This window comes from Lineus longissimus, chromosome 14, assembly GCF_910592395.1.
Source record: "Lineus longissimus chromosome 14, tnLinLong1.2, whole genome shotgun sequence".
NCBI classification, from domain to species: domain Eukaryota; kingdom Metazoa; phylum Nemertea; class Pilidiophora; order Heteronemertea; family Lineidae; genus Lineus; species Lineus longissimus.
Genome location: NC_088321.1, coordinates 5,212,168 through 5,235,663, shown reverse-complemented (window position 1 = coordinate 5,235,663; position 23,496 = coordinate 5,212,168). Strand labels below are relative to the sequence as shown.

Sequence of the window (23,496 nt, the reverse complement as noted above, 5' to 3'; positions counted from 1 at the left end):
TGTATTAGATGCTTTTAGGCCTAAGGGATTGATAGACATAGATTTTCCTGAGCGTACGCGAACTACTGCGGATATAGCTTCTTCCTAGAGCAAATAGAAAAATATTCGACAGTCTGACTTGTTCATGTTGTGATGTCATGAGGTCACGTGACTTAGTGTGGGTTTTTCAAAACGTCTTCGGCAGTTGGCCAGTCTGACGCGATTAAAATAAAACAGCGATTTTATAATATAAAATCTAATCAAAAATGGAAAATTTGAGCTTTGCATTTGTGATCAACAATTAAAAACGGACGTATTTCCGCAAAGTTGAAAATCACATCATAGTATCACTTTAAGCCTTTTAGCAGTAAAATTGTCAATGTTTGACCGCGACGCATCAAATACTGCATGGGGTTGTGAATCTGAAATTTTGATATGATATTCCGGACAGTCAGGCAAGTAAATGGTGAAAAGTAAACTGGTAGTTGACCACGGACATTTTTTGATAATCGGACAAATTGGACAGACATTGATATTTCCACTCTTTTATTTCCTTCTTTTCAGGAAAGTTGTTGATTTCGTTAGTGTCGGTCTGCATTTTATTGAGTAACTTCTCCTACTAAAAAAAATGATTTTGATAATTTCTCCAGGGATATGAAAACGGCCAACATCTTCCTGACAAAAGAGGGCGTTGTTAAAGTCGGCGACTTTGGAATCTCAAAGATAATGTCAACTGCTGATAAAGGAGCGAATACAGTGATGGGAACGCCTTATTATATCAGCCCCGAAATGGTGAGTCTCTAAATAGAAAGTGCTCATTGAGAGCTTTCCAATGAATGGTCATGTCAGTAGGTTTAGAAATGGTACCATAAGAAAGGGCTCATTGAGGGCTTTCCAATGAATGGTCATGTCAATAGGTTTAGAAATGGTACCATCAGAAGGTGCTTATGGAGAGGTTTCCAAAGAATGGTCATGTCAGTAGGTTTACAATGGTACCATAAGAAAGGTCTCATTGAGAGCTTTCCAATGAATGGTCATGTCAATAGGTTTAGAAATGGTACCATCAGCAAGTGCTCATTGAGAGCATTCCAAGGAATGGTCATCTCAGTAGGTTAACAAATTGTACCATCAGAAAGTGCTCATTGAGAGCATTCGAATCAATGGTCATGTCAACTGGTTTACAAATGGTACTGCAAAAAAGTGTTCATTGAAAGCTTTCCAAAGAATGGTCATGTCAATAGGTTTACAAATGGTACCATAAAGGGCTCGCTGAGAGCTTTCCTGTGAATGGTTATGTCAAATGGTGCCATTAGAAAGTGCTCGTTGAGAGTTTTCCAAAGAATGGGGATGTCGATAGGTTTACTAATGGTACCATCAGAAAGTGCTAATAGAGAGCTCTCCATTCAACTCAAAAGATAGTCATGTCTTCAAGAGAAATGTTTGGTGAAAAATGAAAAAAAAATTGCCTTTACAATTGTCATTTTCTTGATATTTTTTGCGATGTGTGGTATATGATTTTAAAAAACTTCACTCGTGGCTGATCCTTGTCATCCAGATCGCACTCGATGATCCTCTGCGGCCTGAAAGCATGTGACCTGCCATCTCGAGCTTTCAGGCCGGAGAAAATCATGTCGTGCGACCCGTGACTCGGATCAGGCAGTTTTGTTATTATTTTGTTCTATTACAGTGTGAAGGCAAGGAGTACAATGATAAGTCAGACATCTGGGCACTCGGCTGCATTCTGTATGAAATGGCTTGTTTACAGAAGACGTTTGAGGGGTCAAATCTGCCCGCTTTGGTCAATAAAATTATGAAGGTAAGAAATTTAAAGGGGTTCACTGTTCAAATTTACTGGTGGTTCAAGAAAATTGAAAAACGGTGTCGCCGTTGCGCTAATGCTAAAAATATTGCTAATTTGCTGAAAGTGAAACTAGGTACAGGTATTTTAGTTCCTCCAGACAACACCAGATGTCCCCAGCTACTCAAATGTGTTTCATATGGTTTCTCTGGCCTGGGGTGTCCTAATTGAATAGATTGTTGAACTGCGAGGGGTGAGGTGGGGTCTGCCACACCTCATTTTAGGTAAAAAATTTTGGAAATCGGCCAAAATTACCACTCCCACTTTTTAGAAAATAATCCCAATATGCTCCTACTTATCATTGCTGTTTTATGGAAACCAGGGGTAACGACGAAGGTTTGAAGAATTTCGATGAGTGTATCACAATTATTTTTGTGAGATTTCGGTGATGAAAATGCTCAAATCCTTGGCACTGAAGGAGTTCAATTATTTTCATTCACCTTCCAGGGCCAGTTTGCCCCAGTGAAAGGAAACTATTCAGAAGATTTCAAGAACCTGATAAAGGACATGTTAGAACGTGAGCCTGAATACCGACCGTCTGCCAATGAACTCATGTATCGACGGTTACCAGAGGTAGGGATGATATTTATTTACAAATACAGTGGAACCTCCCTTAGTGGACACCTCTCTATTAAGGACAACCTCTCTATTAAGGACAACCTCTCTATTAAGGACAGCCTCTCTATTAAGGACAACCTCTCTATTAAGGACAACCTCTCTATTAAGGACAACCTCTCTATTTAGGACAACATCTCTATTAAGGACACCCTCTCTATTAAGGACAGCCTCTCTATTAAGGACAGCCTCTCTATTAAGGACAGCCTCTCTATTAAGGACAACCTCTCTGTTAAGGACAACCTCTCATCGATCAAGTTTTGAATAAAAATCCGAAGTTTTTGTTTTGAAATTTTGATCAAATTTGACAATATGATATGTCATTATCTAGCCCGTACGCCCTACTCTGAGAGCCAAGATTTCAGGTTTTTTACAGGACGGATAGGCAGAGTAGTATATATATAGAGGGACCCTTACTGCCTTAGCTTCTTAGGGATTTAGGCCTAGCCTAGGCCTTGGAGTAATAAACTATAGGAATCTCCTTTTTTTTAGAAAATGTCTACGGCTCCTCAACAAAGGAAGATTTATAAGTTCACTATGGTGAAGGATGTAGCGCTTCTAAAAGAGATTGTAGCCATCAACACTTTCTCTGAACCGTCAAAGTGGAAAGAAGTGCTTCAGAACTTTAATTTTTATTTCACCGGGGAGGGACAAGAAAAAAAGGATGCAACTGAAAGAGGCATTGTCGATCGATTTGCTGTTCTCCTCACAAAATTCAAGAAGGATGAACTTACATCTGTCAGAGCGTAAGTATTTTCAGGCATGCATTAAACTTATGCATTTCACGAATAGTTGTGCCGACTCGACTATCCCCAAAAAACTATGTTTCTTTAAGCCTATCTAAATATCTACACTGGCTGTCCAAAATGTTACTTAATCTTAGTTTGTAAAGGTCATTGATCTGTCAGTATGATTCCAATACATAAATGTCTTTCTTCTTGAGGTGGTGGTTGGCTAATGAGAACATTGCGCAACATCTCTGCGTGGTGATTGGCTGATTGTCATTTAGGGCCTCTAGTGGTCTTGAAGTCTTCATAGTGTAACCATAGATATTATTCTTCAGGAAACTGTCGAGGAGGAGGAAGCAGGTGAAAACCTGATATTAGTCATAATCAGGTAGGCTACTACTCTTCTTTTTGAAGGTGGCACATTTGTCATTTTACTACACCTGCACTTCGAATTTGATTGAAAATTTGGTAACTAACTTGAGAGGAGAAGACTTTTTTGGGACCAGAGGAGTGATAGATTCCCCTGCATTTTGATTGAATATTTGGTAACTAACTTGAGAGGAGAAGACTTTTTTGGGACCAGAGGAGTGATAGATTCGCCTGCATTTTGGAACTTTTGTTTTCTATCCCTTGACATATTACCTACACTGTATTTTTTGAACTGTTGGGAAATATGTTATATCTGCATTGCCAAGTCTGGAATCTCTAGAATTTGGAAACAATTGTATTTGAGCCGAATTTGTACTCTTTTTAGGACTACACATTTTTCCTGAAGTGAACACTTCTGAAAATGTCTGAAGATCTAGTCAAGGTCACCGTTTCATTTTCTCCCTAAAATTTCACATCACAATATGTCCACTATCATCACTACATTTGAACATTGTAAGAGTACAATAGAATGAGGCTAGGGGTGAAACAAATTCCTGATTGAACATCTTTTGAGCAATTTCTTCGTCATTGTAGAGGCAGGCTGCATCTGAAAGACCTCGTCCCCAATCACGACCTCGCATCCGACTTCAACTTCATCGAATTCGAAGATCAAGAAGTGATACCAGAATTGAAGCACCATTACAAGTAAGTTAAACTATTGTTATGCAATTATCAGGCCAGAAAGCTGTTCTGCCCCACCATGGCAAAAGAAGTAACTGACAATCTAGGTCAATCTAGGTCAAACTGAGCTAAGCTTACCAGGCTTATCAGGGAGGTTTGTCATTACATTCAAAAGCACAGGCTGTTTATGTTTTTCAACATTTTTCTCGACAAGTAATAAATGTCAGTTACTAGTACTTCCTTTGGCCATGGTGGGGCAGTGTTGCTCATGACTACACTGCAGCAAGAATATCAGGAATGTCAAGTGTTGGTGTAGTGATGGTGTTACCATGGTGAAGGTAGGTGTAGCACCAACACCTTACACTTTCTCAACTCCAAGACTTCACCTCACCCATTGTATACTGCTTTATGAGTTCAGTACTTATAAGATTACAACAATCCTTGCAAAATGATGATCACAGATTTTGGCGGCTTCAAACCATGAACTTCATTGTTGATTTTCAATAATTTGTTGATTTTAACAATAACTTTGTTTTTGTATTTTAAGGACACGTAGTGGGCCTGAATTACCGGTAGACGATTTCCTTCCTGATCTTGGTGGAGATGTTGATGCACCTGATTCTGAGGTAAGTGGGATGAGCACACCTGGTTAGAAAAACTGAGTGAAGATTTTGAAGTCAAATGAGTACTCACTGTATGCAGTAGCACTGCTGGAATTTCTATACCCTCATGTGCCACATTTCCTTTGCCTATCAGCATTGAGCAGTACTTGTAACAATGCTTTTTGCTGATCATTCTTTCTTTTAAACATATTTCAGGTGTCCACTCGGGCATCTAGACGCCAGGAAAGCTCTATCCCCACTGCTACGACTTCTGGTCAGACATCTAGATCTAGACATCAAGCAAGCTCCCTCTTCACTGATACTAATAGTTCAACCATGGACCTTGCTGCTAGCACTCCAGCTGGAGGCAAAGTAGTGGTGAGTATAAGTGTACTGAATATGATCTAAAGTAGCACCACATGTGCAGCGGGTTTTTCTTCAGCACCAGTACTATGTATCACTATCAGTCCCCAACCTGGTTACAGGCGTAAATCTCAGTTCTAGTGACCATGACTCACCAGGTTGTTTCTGATGCATAGTATTACATACAATGGATGTGCTGATGTACTTCATGTATGAGAACCTCACCTTTGCTAGTTGAGATGGCTATGGTAGGCAATAATAATATATGAGTCAATATTAACACTGTCTGTTGGTCTTGTTCTCTTCATTTAGTTGGTCCACAGGTAAGCCCATGATCTATGGACCATTTCAATCTAAACCATTTTGAAATAGATTTTAGGATGTCCTTAGGTCACATTACCAACATACTGTGTCCGTGAGTTTTAGCCGGTGCCCGGTATGTCACTTTACATAGGCCTATTACAGGTAAAACAGGTCTTTTGTACAGGCGAGCCGAAACCGGCTAAAACCCGCAGACACAGTATCTATGTATCATTGTATGATACATGTATTGTGTATATCCTGATTCCTGATGATAATCTCTGAAGCATGCAGTATCTTCAACATGTTCAAGTTAAATAATTCTATCCGATCATTCTATGACACTGACAGGATGCTATGATTCATTTTCTTCCTGGCAGACTTTGCACAGTAGCAAATAAATTTGGCATAAATCTCTATTTCAGCCGGAGATGAGAGATTTTGCCGGTGGCCCAGACATAGAGATGGATGACACTGTTGTGATAGCTGAACAGGTATGGCATTGAGAATACCTCATTTTTGGCCCAACTGTGAGCCTTTACAATGACACACTATAGATAATGTCGTCCGTCAACGTTAGGCACGGGTGGCATGTTTCGTTTCCCGCTTAAGTAATTGAAGTGAAACTTGGTACACATACACATTCCTTGGTGACCGCTACTCAGACACGGAAAATGACCTCATATGATTCACCTTCTGGCCACCAGGGGCCAAAGGTCAAGGAAGTACCTGTTGGTGTTTTTATTCTGGCCAATTTGTCACTGAGAAAGCATGCAGGTCAGCTTTAAAGGATGTGCTTGAGGTGATCTTGATGAGACAATTTGTAAGATGACTGGTATTGTTTCGTTTACTCAGACAGAGTGAACTGAACACTAACAGTTGAATAATGTTTAACATTTCTCTGATGAGACGTGTTTCTTGCCTTGCAGCACCATCCAAGAACAGCAACAGAAAACATTCGTGTTATTCAAGATATGGAATATATGGAAAGTATGATTGTAGATGGTGAAAAGGTAAGATGCAAATCCATGATTATCAGCTATTACCCCTCTATACCCAAAATGCTGTACCAGCTATTGTTGTCGGAGCGTTGTGGCATTGTTAATGAGGAAGGTTCCTTTAAAAGTGGGATTGGTCTGATATTCAGTATGGTGACAAATCAGAAAATTGTTTCTAAGGAACTTCAGGCAAGCAATGTACTCCGCAGAGATTCAACCCGTAGAGAGGGGGGGGGTCTCTCTGCCTCCAATATCTGCATTAGACAAGAACGTTGGCGATTAGACCTAATTGAATTGGTCGAAATATGCGAGCGATTATTTTCCAGTGTTGTTTCATTTCTATTATTCCACACAGTTTCTTGACCCTATGAAATGTTCAATTTCAGGCCAATTGAAGAAGGGTTGCTCGCCTAAACCTCCAGATTGCACGCACTGAAAGGAGGGCAAGGAGAAGAACTAAGTCAGGTTAGTAATGCTGCATGAATTTGCCACCAGCCACAGAGGAGGAGGTCAGAAGGATTGTGATGAAATCCCCCTCGAAATCCTGTGAACTGGATCCAGTTCCAACATGGCTTCTTAAACTCTGCATTGATGAACTGCTTCCAATACTGACTGCCATAATAAATGCATCGCTAAAAGCTAGCTGTGTTCCCTGCGCTTTTAAATCTGCGCTCATTTGGCCTCTACTAAAGAAGCCAAGTCTGGACTCTGACATTCACAAAAACTACCGCCCTGTGTCAAACCTACCCTTAGTGTCGAAGGTTGTGGTGAAGGTCATTGATGCCCGCCTAGAACATCACCTCCTGTCCAACTCGCTGCATGAAGAAATGCAGTCCGCCTACCGAAGAGGTCACTCAACAGAGACCGCTCTACTAAGGGTTCAGAGCGACATCCTTGGTAGTTTGGACAGGGGTGATGTGACAGTGCTTGTCATGATCGACCTCTCTGCAGCCTTCGATACCATTGACCATAAGATCCTTCTAAAAAGGTTTGAACAGTTATTTGGCATCACTGGCTCTGCTCTTGCCTGGATTGCATCATATCTTGATGACAGGTATCAGACTGTCGTTATTGATCGTCAAAGATCTACGTCCGTTCTCTTAAAATATGGTGTTCCGCAGGGGTCGGTGTTGGGCCCAAAAATGTACTGCATGTACACAAAACCACTCGGCAACTTAACAAGGAACCATGGCCCAGGTCATCATTTTTATGCAGACGATGCACAGCTTTATCACTCTTTTAATCCGGGGATCCCACAAGCCCAGGAAGTTACACTTGACTGTCTTGACTTATGCATTACTGACAATGGTTCCTGGTTGAAGGAGAACATGCTGAAAAAGAACGACGACAAGACGGAGGTGGCACTCTTTGCATCCATTCATCGTTCCAAGACCCTGGATCACGTTTCGGTGAATGTTGGTGACTCTATCATTGACTCTGTGGCATGCGTAAGAAATTTGGGGGTGATGTTTGACAAGAAAATGAACATGGAAGCACAGGTGAATGCTGTCTGTAGGTCGGCCTACGCCCAACTAAGGAATATTGGACTGATCCGTCAGTATCTCAACACTTCTGCAACCCGTTCACTAGTGTGCGGCCTAGTGGACGTCCGTTTGGAGCTGCCGATTTCAGGAAGCGGGTGAGACCATTCCTTTACCCATCTTTCCCTGATTTCGTCACTTAGAACGCTTTTTCTTCGCCGTTCTCCCAAAAATTTTTCTCGCTCCAGGCTCCGGTCACGTGACCAAATAAATCCAAGTTTTTCTTATCGTTCACTTTCTTTGTGTGGCCTCTCAAGATGCTGGCTCTGCCGCTCTTGTTAGCGTCCTTCTTGTCATTATTGGGCTTTCCAGCCCTCTTATTGGGCCTGTTACCCTTCTGGGGTATTCAGGTGCCCCGGTGCCGGTGTATCGGGGATTATTAGTCCCCGTCCCGGTTCGTCCCCGGCTCGCCAGTCCGCCCCGTCGGACTCTGCGACTGCGGTTTCGTCCGCTGCCGGGACGCTGCCTTCTGCTTCTCCGGCCCCTCGGCCGTCGAAGAAGCAGAAGCCGACCCGGAGAGGCCCCAGAAAGTCTGGTGTGGCCTCTTCTAAGTCCCCCTCCGCTGTTTCTTCTCAGCGGGGGCGAGGCCCCCGGAGCTCTGGCGCCGTTTCGGCGCCCGACTCCGGGGCTCGGGCTGGGCACCCTCCATTCGGAGGTGTGCCCCCCGAGTTCTCTCCTAGGTTGAGCGCCGGTGACCCCCTCATCGGGGCGCCCCCTAGGGAGATTGGCTCCTCCCCCCTTTCACAGGGGGTCGAAGTGAGCGGGACTCTGGACGCTTTGCGTCCCGATCCCCTGGGCGTTGAGCATACCCCGCTGGAGGCAGACCTCCTGATTCAGGAACTCCTCCGGCTACCGGCCGTGGAGTCCTTAGTTACGTCTAAGCCCCCACCTGGCCGGGTTTCCTCCGCCCTCCCCCGTCGGGACCCCCCTGCTGCGGCATTGGGTCGTCCCCCGTCCTCCTCCGGGTTGGATGTGCCTCCGGCAGTGTCTTCGGTTGTGACTGTCTCTTCAGATTACACCGTCACATCTGACCGCTCTGAGGCGACGGGGCGTATCCCATCGGGTAATGAGGCCTGGCAGGCGGCTCACCCCAATTTCCTTCCCCTTCTGAGGACGTCGACCGCCTCCCCGTGGGTTACTGCAGACTCGGGCGTCACCCCCCCTGTTCTGCCGCCCCCTCTTGTCTCGCACGGAGGTGACCTACCCCCCTGGGGTAGGGGTGCGACAATGGGGCATTACGTCCGGTCTAGAGACCCTAGGGTCCGTCCGGACGTCGGGAGGGTTCGCCCCACGATTTCGCCGGTGCGACCCCGTCCCTCCCTGTCTGGCTCTGCGGGTCTGAGCTCCACCCCCTTTGTGGTGAGTAGCCCCCCGCCATCCCTGCCTGCCCCAGGTATGTCCAGACAGGATCCCCGGCCTATCGCACCGGGCCTTACGGCCCAGCAGCGTCAGGTCCTGCAGAGTTTGGCTGCCCATCTGGAGACCAAAAATCTCTCAGATAGGGCCCCTCAGCAGCAGGCCGGGAGACCAGTGGCCTTTGAGCTGCCCCAAGTCCCCATGGAGGTCGACTATCAATTCGATGAGTCGCAATCTTCCATCGGGCAGGCCCCTCAGGCTGACTGCCCCTCTGGAACAGAGGACCCCACCATTGTGGCTGGGATGCGCGATCTTCGCGCGCTCGTCCGGCAGTTCGTGCCGACCGAGCATTGTCCTCTCCCGCCGGTCAACCCCGCGCTCGGCCGTGCTCCCTTCGATCTTTTCGGGGATGCCGACGAGCCGGACTTGGCTGCCGTGCCGGACCGGGCACTCGATGAGTTGCCCCCCTCCCCTGCCTTGATCAGAGCCTCTCATTGGCTCGATTCAACGCTTAGGGACACGGCGCCGTCCTGCGGGGGCCACCAGCGCTCCCTGGTCTCGACTTTGCCGTCGACTGGACCGGGAGCCTGGACGAAGGCGGGGAAGCGCTTCACGGCCACTTCCCCTCACAGTCCTTCGTATAGGCCAGAATACTATAGAGTATCGCCGTCGGGGACTGACCCGGTCTCACTCATCCCCTTGAGGGATGATGTGCAGCTCGCCGGGTTGGTCGTTCCGAAAGTCCTCACGTCTGCTCCTATGAGGGATGCCAAGAACGATGAGGCCCTGGCCAAGGAGACGCAGTCGGTGTTATCGTACGCCGACTTGACGCTCTGTGCCCTGTCCAGGTCGTTGGCTGCGGACGCCACGGATGAGCAACGCATCCTGGCTATGTCCTTACAGCAGTCACTGCAACATGCCAGTGACTTAGCTGCCAAACAAGCAGCCAACGCGGTGCTGAAGCGCCGGGACCTCCTCATCGAGGGGCTGAGTGTGGTCCGCGCCCAGTTTCTGCGCGGGGCCTTGCGGACCGCCCCTTTGGGCGGTCCCTTCTTATTCCACGATTCGCTGCCTGATACCTTAGGGGCTCAGCGCGAGTCGGATAAGAGTCGTGAGGGGGACCCTCCTCCCCCTAGACAGGCCCCCCGCCCGCGTTCCTCTTCATGGTCCGCGGGCCGGGGACGTCAGCCGGAGTTTAGACGCCCCCGGGGTGCGTCGGCCTCTCGTGGGCCCTCGGCCTCGCAGGGCTCCTCCGGGTCTTTTCGTCCCCGAGGGCAGACAGAAGCTGCGGCTCCAGCCCGCCCCTCCAATAAGCGCCACCGCTCCTCAGGTCAGGGCGGAGGTGGCGGGCAGCCCAAGCGCCCCTTCCGGCCACAACAGCGGAAGGGTCGCGGGGGCAGGCGTCGGTGACTTGTCACCTTCTCCTCGGGCGCTAATAGGCGACACTCCCTCGGACTCTGTCGTTGGGGGCCGACTGCGCCATTTCGCAGCCTTTTGGGTCGGATGGTGTCAAAAAGGCTCCCCAGTCCCGGACATGCTCCGGCACGGGGTTCGCCTCGATTTTGCCCATCCTCCCCCAACGACATCGACTCCCCACCCGGTAATACCCCCCGTGGACCCGGCCAGGGCCGAAGCCCTTCGGTCCGAGGTCAACTCCCTCCTCCAGAAGGAGGCTGTCACGGTGGTGGAAGACCACTCCTCCCCGGGCTTTTACAGCCACATCTTCTTGGTTCCGAAGAAGTCGGGAAAATGGAGATTGGTCATAGACCTGTCCAGCCTGAACCGGTTCCTCAGGGTACCCAGTTTCAGGATGGAAACAACAAGGTCAGTGGCAACAGCGGTGCAGCCCGACGATTGGGCCGTCTCCATGGACTTGCAGGATGCGTATTTTCACATCCCAGTCCATCCAGACTTTCAACATTTCCTTCGCTTTTACTTCGAAGGCAAAATTTATCAGTTTCAGGCCTTGCCTTTCGGCCTGGCTTCCGCTCCGCTTATTTTCACAACCGTCGTCAGGGCGTTCGCCGCCCCGTTTCACGCTTTGGGCTTCAAGCTCCATTGCTACTTAGACGACTGGCTGCTACGTTGCCAATCCCGTCCCCGTCTTCTCAAGCAGACTCGGTTCTTGCTCAAGACGGCGACCCAGGCCGGGTGGATAACAAACTTAGAAAAATCCGAGCTAGACCCGTCTCAGGATTTTGTCTTCGTGGGAGTACGTTTCCGTACCAGAGAGGGCCTCATGTCCCCACCTCAGGACCGGGTCACCAAGATCCGGTCTCTGATTCGGGCTTTCCGTCGTCGAGACAGCGCCACAGCCAGACAGTTCCTGTCCCTGCTGGGCCTGCTCAATTCGGCGGCGGACCAGGTTCCTCTCGGTCGCCTGTATATGCGCCCCCTCCAGCTCCTCCTACTCTCGAGTTGGCGCCCCTTCTCGGACCCACTCGATCGAGCAGTAGCACTCCCTTCCATGCTACTGGAGGACGTTTGGAGGTTCTGGGGGACGGGGACGGAGCTCCTCCGCGGGGTGCAGCTCCGTCCGTTACCCCCCCAGATGTCCCTCTTCACGGACGCCTCCCTCTTCGGATGGGGGGCTCACCTGAACGAGGGCGACCTGACCACCAAGGGCACGTGGTCAGGGGAGGAGTCTCGCCTTTCGATCAATATTCTCGAAATGCAGGCTGTCATCCTAGCCGTGAAGGCCTTTTCGTCCCGGTTACGGGGTCACAGGGTATCTCTGTTCTCCGACAACTCGACTGTCGTCGCCTATATTCGGAGACAAGGGGGAACGAGGTCCGACACTCTGTGTCGTCTGACATGGGACCTCCTACAATTTTGTCGTCGGCTGGACATCCAGCTCTTCCCCCGTCACATCCCCGGCAAGAGGAACATCCTGGCGGATGCTCTCTCCAGAGCCGATCGCTTAGTCCAGACCGAGTGGACCCTCCATCAGGAGATTGTGTCCCGGCTGGCCGGGATGTGGGATGCGCCGATTGTGGACCTTTTCGCCACTCGCCTCAACAAGAGATTCACCCTGTATTACTCCCCTCTCCCGGACGACGAGGCCTTGGGAGTAGACAGCCTGTCGGCCTCCTGGGACGGCCTCAATGCTTATGCATTCCCGCCAACCCCTCTGTTGCTGCCGGTTCTGAACAAAGTGGCCTCATCGCGCGTCAGGCTTTGCCTGATCGCCCCTTGTTGGCCGAACCAAGCTTGGTTCCCGGTGTTGCTGGAGCTCCTGACGGACCACCCCCGCAGATTGCCGGAGTGGGACCGCCTGCTATATCACCCGATAGGCCGGGTCTACCATCAGGACCCTTCTTTCTACAGGCTTCACGCCTGGAGACTATCGGGCATTTCCTCCGAGAGAGAGGCTTTTCGGAGGACGTTATCCGAAAAGTCGCTCAGCCTCAAAGACAGTCTACCCTTACATCATACGACAGTAAGTGGCTCGTCTTTCGAGACTGGTGCGGGGAGCACGGAGTTTCTCCGATCGCTCCCACTCTTCCCAACTTCCTCGATTTCCTAAACTTTTTGTTTACGGTTCGGAAGTTTTCGGTCCAGGGGGTTAAGGGCTATCGCTCTGCCATTGCCGTCACCCTTAGACTGACAGGCTCCTGGCAACCGGCTTGGGATGACGCCTTGTCATCGTTGCTTCGCAACATGTCTCTGGAGCGTCCCCGCTCCTTACATTGCGTCCCCAAGTGGGATCTCTCGGTGGTGTTACGGGCTCTTATGAGATTTCCATTCGAGCCCTTGCACCTAGCAGATAGGAAGCATCTTACCTTTAAGACCGTCTTCTTGGTGGCCTTAGCTACGGCCCAGAGACGGTCCGAGCTCCATGCCCTAGCTTTTCCACAAGCTAGCCTTCAATGAGAGGGGCGCGGTCCTAGAATTTGTCCCAGGCTTTATTGCGAAGAACCAGGCGCCTTCCACCTCCAGGCGCCCGGTTCTTATTCCATCCCTTTCCAGGGTGGTCTCTCGAGACCTCCCGGATAGAACTCTCTGCCCCGTCCGGGCCTTGAGGTTCTATGTCGATAAGACCAAAGACCCTGCCGTCCGTCTCGGCAGAAAGCGTCTTTTTCTGTCTTATCGCGAGGGATTCACACGGGAGATTGTGCCCGCCACGGTCGCCAGATGGTTGGTGGCCACCATCCGGCAGGCCTACTCCATGACTCTTCAGTCTCCAGAGCTTCGCCGCCTGGGTTCCGTGACGGCCCACGAGATCCGTGCCATCTCGACTTCATGGGCCGAATATAGGGGAGTCGCCTTGAACGAGGTCTTGGAGGCGGCGACGTGGAGTTCTCACTCCACTTTCTCCCAACATTATATGCGCGATTGTTCCGTGATGACTGACGGTATGCTGTCTCTCGGTCCAATCGTCGCTGCTCAGCACGTAGTCTAGGTTCTCCCTGCCTAGCCTACCCGCCGGACTCCTCACTCCGGATTCTCCGTCCTTCCCTCTAAAGATGGGGGGAGGTGCGGACATTCATGCCGGGACGTGGTTCCCCTGTGCATGTGCCCCGTCCGGATGTCTTAGGTTGAGCCGCCTAGACTTTGTGGGTTGTCCCCGCACGCAGAGGGTGGTTACCCTCTTAAGTCCACACATTCTTTTGGCGAGGTGTGTGCTGAGCAAGTACCATGCGATGTGCTACCTTACTCTAGGGGGTAGTTGATAACCTTAAGGCCCTTTCCATTATTCTTTTATATGGTGGCCTGACCGTTGAGCCATGAGCATCCCCATTTCTCTTTGGTCTGGTTATCCCGGTCTCACCCGTTGGGTTCTGCTATGCGGCTTGGAGACAGTTCACGTCGCTACATGGTAAGTCACGTTTACCCACCTTCCTTAGGTTGTTGGTATTCGATGCAAAAGTCTGACCTGGGTAGAGTATGAACGACATAAAATTCCCATTTCCTGTGGAAATGTGATTTTATTAGTTCATACCTACCCAGGTCAGACTGCCCACCCGTCCGTCCCCACAGCAACGGGACTTACTTGAGTTGCTTGAGTAAAAAGTACTGGCAATATGGCGGCTTGCACGGTTGATGGGCTGTACAGGGGCGCCGCCTGGACGTAGCCTTGTGAACTGGCTGGTTATTTTCTAATGTAATTAGTTAAATAATTCCTCGGGTAGATCCGATATGAGTACATATGCAAAAGTCTGACCTGGGTAGGTATGAACTAATAAAATCACATTTCCACAGGAAATGGGAATTCTGCCTAACTCCTCACATAATTCTGCCTAACTCCTCACATAATTCTTCGTTTGCTTACTCCTCACTACGTTCTGACAGGACCAATCGCTGAGCCTGTCCAATCTTTGCGCTGAATTGTTTGCGACCAATCAGAAGACGCTGACTGAGACTTCAAAAGCACGATAATAACAATCAAAGAGAAAACGGGGTCAGACTTCAAAAGAATTTTGCCGCCGCTCGGTTTGATCATGGTTTGATTGGCAGGTCATGGTACATTGTAACAGATATCGTGATATGATTGGCTGGTCCAGTGTGACTCCTCAGAATCTGGACCAACGCTCCTCCAAATGTGTACACGTTGAAAATGCTATCGGCCGCTTACTTATGTGAAGGTTAGAAGAGGACGCGACCAATGCAAGCCTGAAATCAGTAAAGATGGAATCTGGAAATCAGGAATCAATTATTTAGAATTTCACATACACTGGAACTTAAAACTGGTGTACTTCACACCATTTGATAGGTATCGACAGCTAGTTCGGCCAAATTTAGCCCCCTGTTTGATCCAGTTGACTGGCTTGGTGAAGTCCTTGTTGGAGAACTACATGGATTTGTCACTGAGAAACCATTTTTTGGGGTCATTCAGATATTGCATTATATTCAGAGAAGTGATTAACCAACTTTTCATTTGACCTCTTGTCCTCACTCCACAGTTAGCACCTGGATCAGGAAGAGTATTGTTCGATTTAAATCTCAAGAGTTGACCAGTGTTTTCTTGTGCTTCAGCTGACAGAAAAGAGGCTTGCAGAACTGGGCCCAGAACCATGAGGAGGGATGTATCCAGGTGAAATTTGTGTGCCCTGAAACGAATTTAACGAGGCAATTCCGGGAAACGGATACTGTCCTGGTATGTGACAACTTTCTCTCTCGTCTCTCAGAACCCAGCCATGTTGCTTCTTGATAGTGGATAAAAAAGAGGTGGAACTTACCACGAGTGTCATTCAATAACTTTGTTGCCAAAAACTTCATTTGTGTGTGTTTGTGGTGTGCACAGCCCTGAATGAATGAATTGATATCCTGAATGAGAAAATGGATGAGATATTTCAATTTGTATTTCCTCACCAGAAGGCCTGACTGTCTCAGCGTCAACCATATTGGTAAAATCCTGTTTGATGTGGTAGAGAGTAGGTACAGAAACTTGAAACGGGAACTTTCACCTGGGTCTACAGAAATGCACAGTCATCATCACTTGCAGCACTGTGTGTTCTGCGTCTGCCTCGCCATTTATGGGTATATTTTCTCTTTTCAGAACTTGTTCTATTTTGTTGAGGGAACGAGCAAGGTTCAGGGCTGTGAACTTATGTTAGTTGGTGAAAAGCTGAAGCGGGATCAACTCTCCCTGAAGGAGGTTGGGAGAACATCAAATACCACACTGCACATAAAAGATGATGATGATCGCCAATTGTCTTCAGTAAGTTTATTTCATTTGTTGATCTCAGTCTCTTTATGTATGATGTCTATAAAAAAGCCCTCTGTATGCATTCTTGGCACAGATGTTGATTTAGGGTAAGTTGGGATTGGCAGAGAACTACCCTTGGCCTAGTGAATAAAAGCCTAAGCCTAAGCTTACCTACACTCCTTTAAGCAGTGGCTACATTCAAACGCCGGTCTTTTCTTATTCCGCCACTGCTAGTTTTCATTGATTTCCCTGTCGCTGGACCAGTCTCAGCCTGGTTCCACTGGCCACCGTCAGATGCAACCACTATATGGTAGTATCTTTGTGACAGTTGCCTCAACCATGATCAATGTTGAACCAGGTTGTGGAGGATTGAAAGAACAGAATCACTTGCATACTTCTTTCCTAAAGACCCACCTGGCAATGCACTCATTGAAAGCAGCATACTCACCTGATGAGTAATAGAGCCCTATATAAATACCCCGTGTTAGTAATCTATTTTTAAAGCTGATCCATTCTTCTACTTCTAGGATGTCATTCATCTTATTCTAGGATCTGGAATCTTTGGATGATGAGGAAATGGACAAAAATGAAGAGAAGAATGAATCTACTGCTACTGGTTCAGTTTGCACAAAAACCTGTAAGTTTTCTTTCAATTTAATTTCAACAATTTTAGTTGCTACTGGTGTGTAGAGAATGCCGATTATATCCCGAGTTACATGGCCATTGTAAGTCATGGGCAGTCCATTTAGCTTAATGGCATATCACAGAATCCCCAATCTCATTCAGGTCTTGTTGAGGCCACTGAAAAACCCTGATCTCTTTAAGGATGTCCTTGTCTATTGACAATTTAGAGTTGGCAATTTCTTTGATTAACTTACTCTATCACTTCAGGTCTTGGAGATCTACAAAGTGCGGCTATGGAGATAAAAACCTTCATTCGAGTTGGTGTGGAGAAGAACATGTTCATCAGCCGTGAGTCGATCTTAAACCTGATGGACTATTATAGGAGTGATGACCAACTGACTTTCCATCGAATCAATGTGACGTTCGAAGGAGAAAACATTGCAGAGGATATGGATGGCTTGTCCCGAGAGATGTTGACGTGTTTTCTCAAGGCTGCCCTCTCAAAGTATTTTGAGGGGAGTGATGCTAAGGTCCCAAAAGTGGACCATGATGTGATGGACACTGATGTTTTCTCCATCATTGGGAAAATCATCAGCCACGCTTACGTGTTGTTGGGGTACTTCCCAATGAGCCTATGCAAGGCATCATTGTGTGCCCTGTTTGACCCGAATGTGGACTCGGAGATGATCACAAGTTCTTTCTTAAAGCTCTTGCCTCCTCTTGAGAGAGACTTTATGAATACAACACTCAAAGATCCGATCACGCTCAAGGTGAATGCAAACAGATTGCGATGCATGTCAATATTTCCCATCGGCACTAAATAATATTTTTTTCTTTTGCCGAAAGGAAGAGTAAATGATTTTCACCAAAATGTGTTGCAACAATGGTAAGATAATAGGAGATGACATGGTGTTTAACTCCAATATTCCCTTCATAATATGGCTAAAAGTCAAATATGAGAGTTAATAAACACCATGTATAATCTGCTTATATCTAATTACTGTTGTAAATCATTTTGGTTATGATCATTTACTTTTCCTTTTGACCATGTATGTGGACAAACAAACAAAGTGATTTTTTAGTGCGAATGACACATTTAAACATGTTAAATGAGTAAAAATGGGAAGATTAACTGAAGAGAAATGCATGTATACAATGTATGGGAAAATGTACATGAAATGGAAAAATGCAGTTTTCTCAAAATTTTACCAACATATTTTTTTAATTCTTGTTGTTTTTGAAACTATAGGATATTGGCTACAATGTGGTACAGGTTTCATCTCAATGCAATTTTAAAAAAAACTTACTGAAAGTTCAGGAACACTGTGTCACTAGACTCAATAATTCATATGGGAGGGGCAGCACTACCCACCAGTCCACCCGACTGAACAACCTCGCGATTTTACTGGCTGTGAGTGGCCTTGGCTCGCTGCCAATCTGTTGTTGGTGTCGCGAGACCAAACGCAGGAATACTGGTGCAGTTGTTCAGTTGGGTGGACAAGTGGTTACCCCCCCCCCCCCCCCCCCCCGACCCAATGCAATATTCTTGTTAAACATTTTCAGAAACGTGATAGGATGTTTTAATTTGATATTGATTTATACATACAAAACTTGTATGGTTTAATACCTACTTTAAAGTCAATGGACTGGTTGTGTAATCATATCATGAACATTGTGATACAGTAGAACTCGTGTAAGTAAATACCTACTTTAAAGTCAATGGACTGGTTGTGTAATCATATCATGAACATTGTGATACAGTAGAACTCGTGTAAGTAAATACCTACTTTAAAGTCAATGGACTGGTTGTGTAATCATATCATGAACATTGTGATACAGTAGAACTCGTGTAAGTTAATACCTACTTTAAAGTCAATGGACTGGTTGTGTAATCATATCAAGAACATTGTGATACAGTAGAACTCGTGTAAGTCGCCACCCTTGGCACTTAGATGTTGATGATGACTTACAGGTAGGACGAGTAAAATAACTCATCATTTTGATGGCTTACATAACTCGTCACAATGATGGCTTACATAACTCATCACAATGATGGCTTACATAACTCGTCACAATGACGGCTTACATAACTCGTCACAATGATGGCTTACATAACTCGTCACAATGATGGCTTACATAACTCGTCACAATGATGGCTTACATAACTCGTCACAATGACGGCTTACATAACTCGTCACAATGATGGCTTACATAACTCGTCACGATGATGGCTTACATAACTCGTCACAATGATGGCTTACATAACTCGTCACAATGATGGCTTACATAACTCGTCACAATGACGGCTTAAATAACTCGTCACAATGATGGCTTACATAACTCGTCACAATGATGGCTTACATAACTCGTCACAATGATGGCTTACATAACTCGTCACAATGACGGCTTACATAACTCGTCACAATGACGACTTACATAACTCGTCACAATGATGGCTTACATAACTCGTCACAATGATGGCTTACATAACTCGTCACAATGATGGCTTACATAACTCGTCACAATGACGGCTTACATAACTCGTCACAATGATGGCTTACATAACTCGTCACAATGATGACTTACATAACTCGTCACAATGATGGCTTACATAACTCGTCACAATGATGGCTTACATAACTCCTCACAATGATGACTTACATAACTCGTCACAATGATGACTTACATAACTCGTCACAATGATGGCTTACATAACTCGTCACAATGATGGCTTACATAACTCGTCACAATGATGGCTTACATAACTCGTCACAATGATGGCTTACATAACTCGTCACAATGATGGCTTACATAACTCGTCACAGTGATGGCTTACATAACTCGTCACAATGATGGCTTACATAACTCGTCACAATGACGACTTACATAACTCGTCAGTGACGACTTGTAACTGTATCCGTACATTTTTAATACACGTGGATCGTCATTTGATCTATGGGCTGAACAAAGACGCACGCCCCGCGGTGACGAGTTACCGGTGTAATTGTACATTCATTTCTATTACAAGGGACTGTAAGATTGGTGCCGACTTGTATTAAGGGTTGGCTCTACGACAATTCTTTACTACACCATTTTGGCATGATTTTTTGGCAAAAACACCAGCATTACTTGCTCAAAAATGAGTTTTATCAAATTTCAAGGAGCGCACACTGTTCTCTGTGATTTAATGAACAAACTGCCACCATCAAAATCAACATTGACTTCGTTTTGAAGCTGCTCTAATTGCTTTTGTGCGCATTTGGAAATTTTTCCAGGAAACTGAAATTCGAAAGCAATTAGAACTCCCTCAAAAGGAAGTTAATTTGCATTTCAAGGTTGGCAGTATGTACAGTAATGCACAAAGAACAATGTGCGCTACCTGAAATTTGATGAAACTCACTTTTGAAGGAGTAATGCTGGTGTTTTTGCAAAAAAATCATGGCAGAATGGTGTTGCAAAGAATTGACGGAGAGCCAAACCTTAAATGACGACTTATGAATGACGAGTTGTATGCATATCTTTTAATGAAATTAACGTTAGTTAGATGAAATTGGGACTTTCTGGTGGGTGCCGACTCATGCACAGTGACGGGTTATACGTTGTCGACTTGCGGGAGTTCTACTGTATACCCATTTCTTATGACTGTGTGGATTAACTGGTCAATGATAGAACTGCTGGTATTTGTTACATTTTACTTGAACAGTAAAAAGGGCCTACTTTGTCTGAAATGCCATTGCCAGGATGAATTGGGTGTTCCTTTTATACGCATCCGTTTTTCCTATACTTGTGATTAAATACAAAATGAAATACAAAATTATCCTTATGGTTTTTCAAGCTTATAACAACAGTGCACCTTCATACTTGCGTGATATGATAAGGTCCTACACACCAGCTCTGTCACTAAGATCGTCAGCTAAAACAAGACTTATCGTCCCAAGGACCAAAACGAACAATGGAAACCGATCATTTCGAGTCAGTGGACCAAGACTTTTTAATGCGATTCCAGATGCCATGAAGGACTTATATTAGAGCGTGTGTTAACTTTCAGACAATCACTTAAAACCCATTTGTTCCGCGAAGCCTTTAGTTGGTAGCTACATAGACTTATATTCCGAATGTGCCATCTATGTTTTAGAGACTCAATTTTTTAATCAATCTGTTTTACCACTATCAAACTGTTTTAAATCCAAATATTTGCTTCCAACTCCATTGTAAAGTGCCTTGGAGCATGTTTAGCTTGTACAAGGCACTATAATATCCGGTATTTATTATTATTGTAATTATTATGCCCTGTCTTGTCATTTCATTCAATTAATACTTACCGGGTATACATGCAAAACTTAAAACGATTCAAAATACCTACTTCAAAGGCAATGGTGTGGTAGTGCAATCATGTCATGAACATTGTGATCTACCAATTTCTTATGTGTGGACTAACTGGTCAATGATAGAACTGCTGGTATTTGTTACATTTTACTTGTACAGTAAAACATTGTGATCTACCCATCTCTTATGTGTGGATTAACTGGTCAATGATAGAACTGCTGGTATTTGTTACATTTTACTTGAACAGTAAAACATTGTGATCTACCCATTTCTTATGTGTGGATTAACTGGTCAATGATAGAACTGCTGGTATTTGTTACATTTTACTTGAACAGTAAAACATTGTGATCTACCCATTTCTTATGACTGTGTGTGGATTAACTGGTCAATGATAGAACTGCTGGTATTTGTTACATTTTACTTGTACAGTAAAACATTGTGATCTACCCATTTCTTATGCGTGGATTAACTGGTCAATGATAGAACTGCTGGTATTTGTTACATTTTACTTGAACAGTAAAACATTGTGATCTACCCATTTCTTATGTGTGGATTAACTGGTCAATGATAGAACTGCTGGTATTTGTTACATTTTACTTGAACAGTAAAACATTATGATCTACCCATTTCTTATGTGTGGATTAACTGGTCAATGATAGAACTGCTGGTATTTGTTACATTTTACTTGAACAGTAAAACATTGTGATCTACCCATTTCTTATGTGTGGATTAACTGGTCAATGATAGAACTGCTGGTATTTGTTACATTTTACTTGAACAGTAAAACATTGTGATCTACCCATTTCTTATGTGTGGATTAACTGGTCAATGATAGAACTGCTGGTATTTGTTACATTTTACTTGAACAGTAAAACATTGTGATCTACCCATTTCTTATATGTGGATTAACTGGTCAATGATAGAACTGCTGGTATTTGTTACATTTTACTTGAACAGTAAAACATTGTGATCTACCCATTTCTTATGTGTGGATTAACTGGTCAATGATAGAACTGCTGGTATTTGTTACATTTTACTTGAACAGTAAAAAGGGCCTACTTTGTCTGAAATGCCATTGCCAGGATGAATTGGGTGTTCCTTTTATACGCATCCGTTTTTCCTATACTTGTGATTAAATACAAAATGAAATACAAAATTATCCTTATGGTTTTTCAAGCTTATAACAACAGTGCACCTTCATACTTGCGTGATATGATAAGGTCCTACACACCAGCTCTGTCACTAAGATCGTCAGCTAAAACAAGACTTATCGTCCCAAGGACCAAAACGAACAATGGAAACCGATCATTTCGAGTCAGTGGACCAAGACTTTTTAATGCGATTCCAGATGCCATGAAGGACTTATATTAGAGCGTGTGTTAACTTTCAGACAATCACTTAAAACCCATTTGTTCCGCGAAGCCTTTAGTTGGTAGCTACATAGACTTATATTCCGAATGTGCCATCTATGTTTTAGAGACTCAATTTTTTAATCAATCTGTTTTACCACTATCAAACTGTTTTAAATCCAAATATTTGCTTCCAACTCCATTGTAAAGTGCCTTGGAGCATGTTTAGCTTGTACAAGGCACTATAATATCCGGTATTTATTATTATTGTAATTATTATGCCCTGTCTTGTCATTTCATTCAATTAATACTTACCGGGTATACATGCAAAACTTAAAACGATTCAAAATACCTACTTCAAAGGCAATGGTGTGGTAGTGCAATCATGTCATGAACATTGTGATCTACCAATTTCTTATGTGTGGACTAACTGGTCAATGATAGAACTGCTGGTATTTGTTACATTTTACTTGTACAGTAAAACATTGTGATCTACCCATCTCTTATGTGTGGATTAACTGGTCAATGATAGAACTGCTGGTATTTGTTACATTTTACTTGTACAGTAAAACATTGTGATCTACCCATTTCTTATGTGTGGATTAACTGGTCAGTGATAGAACTGCTGGTATTTGTTACATTTTACTTGTACAGTAAAACATTGTGATCTACCCATTTCTTATGTGTGGATTAACTGGTCAATGATAGAACTGCTGGTATTTGTTACATTTTACTTGAACAGTAAAACATTGTGATCTACCCATTTCTTATGCGTGGATTAACTGGTCAATGATAGAACTGCTGGTATTTGTTACATTTTACTTGTACAGTAAAACATTGTGATCTACCCATTTCTTATGACTGTGTGGATTAACTGGTCAATGATAGAACTGCTGGTATTTGTTACATTTTACTTGTACAGTAAAACATTGTGATCTACCCATTTCTTATATGTGGATTAACTGGTCAATGATAGAACTGCTGGTATTTGTTACATTTTACTTGAACAGTAAAACATTGTGATCTACCCATTTCTTATGTGTGGATTAACTGGTCAATGATAGAACTGCTGGTATTTGTTACATTTTACTTGAACAGTAAAACATTGTGATCTACCCATTTCTTATGTGTGGATTAACTGGTCAATGATAGAACTGC

The 23,496-nt window shown here is 45.0% G+C and overlaps 1 protein-coding gene and 1 long non-coding RNA gene across 4 annotated transcripts in view; one reads left to right on the top strand and one right to left on the bottom strand.

The window, feature by feature from the left end:
• Positions 1 to 23,496, bottom strand: part of LOC135498832 (uncharacterized) — a 399,598-nt gene that overhangs the window by 306,947 nt on the left and 69,155 nt on the right. The gene's annotated exons all lie outside the window — the stretch shown is intronic.
• LOC135498855 (uncharacterized) lies at positions 1,740 to 18,144 on the top strand. 3 transcript variants are annotated; one of them, XM_064789351.1, is made up of 13 exons: positions 1,740 to 1,795; positions 2,285 to 2,410; positions 2,945 to 3,198; positions 4,144 to 4,254; positions 4,778 to 4,856; positions 5,049 to 5,210; positions 5,921 to 5,989; positions 6,425 to 6,508; positions 6,880 to 6,958; positions 15,367 to 15,487; positions 15,890 to 16,051; positions 16,567 to 16,676; positions 16,931 to 16,955. In XM_064789351.1, the coding sequence occupies exons 1-9, from the start codon at positions 1,790 to 1,792 to the stop codon at positions 6,886 to 6,888; spliced, it is 900 nt and encodes a 299-aa protein (XP_064645421.1). In that variant the 5' UTR covers positions 1,740 to 1,789; the 3' UTR covers positions 6,889 to 6,958; positions 15,367 to 15,487; positions 15,890 to 16,051; positions 16,567 to 16,676; positions 16,931 to 16,955. The 3 variants fall into 3 exon arrangements, with proteins under 3 accessions (XP_064645421.1, XP_064645422.1, XP_064645423.1); XM_064789352.1 differs by lacking the exon at positions 16,931 to 16,955 and having other exon boundaries at positions 16,589 to 16,675; XM_064789353.1 differs by lacking the exons at positions 1,740 to 1,795; positions 2,285 to 2,410; positions 2,945 to 3,198; ... (3 more) ...; positions 5,921 to 5,989; positions 6,425 to 6,508 and having other exon boundaries at positions 6,878 to 6,958; positions 16,589 to 16,676; positions 16,931 to 18,144.

Coding starts and splice junctions, on each gene's coding strand:
- LOC135498855 (XM_064789351.1), top strand. Junction 3,199..4,143: donor GAACTTACATCTGTCAGAGC/GTAAGTATTTTC, acceptor TCGTCATTGTAG/AGGCAGGCTGCATCTGAAAG. Junction 4,857..5,048: donor TTGATGCACCTGATTCTGAG/GTAAGTGGGATG, acceptor AACATATTTCAG/GTGTCCACTCGGGCATCTAG.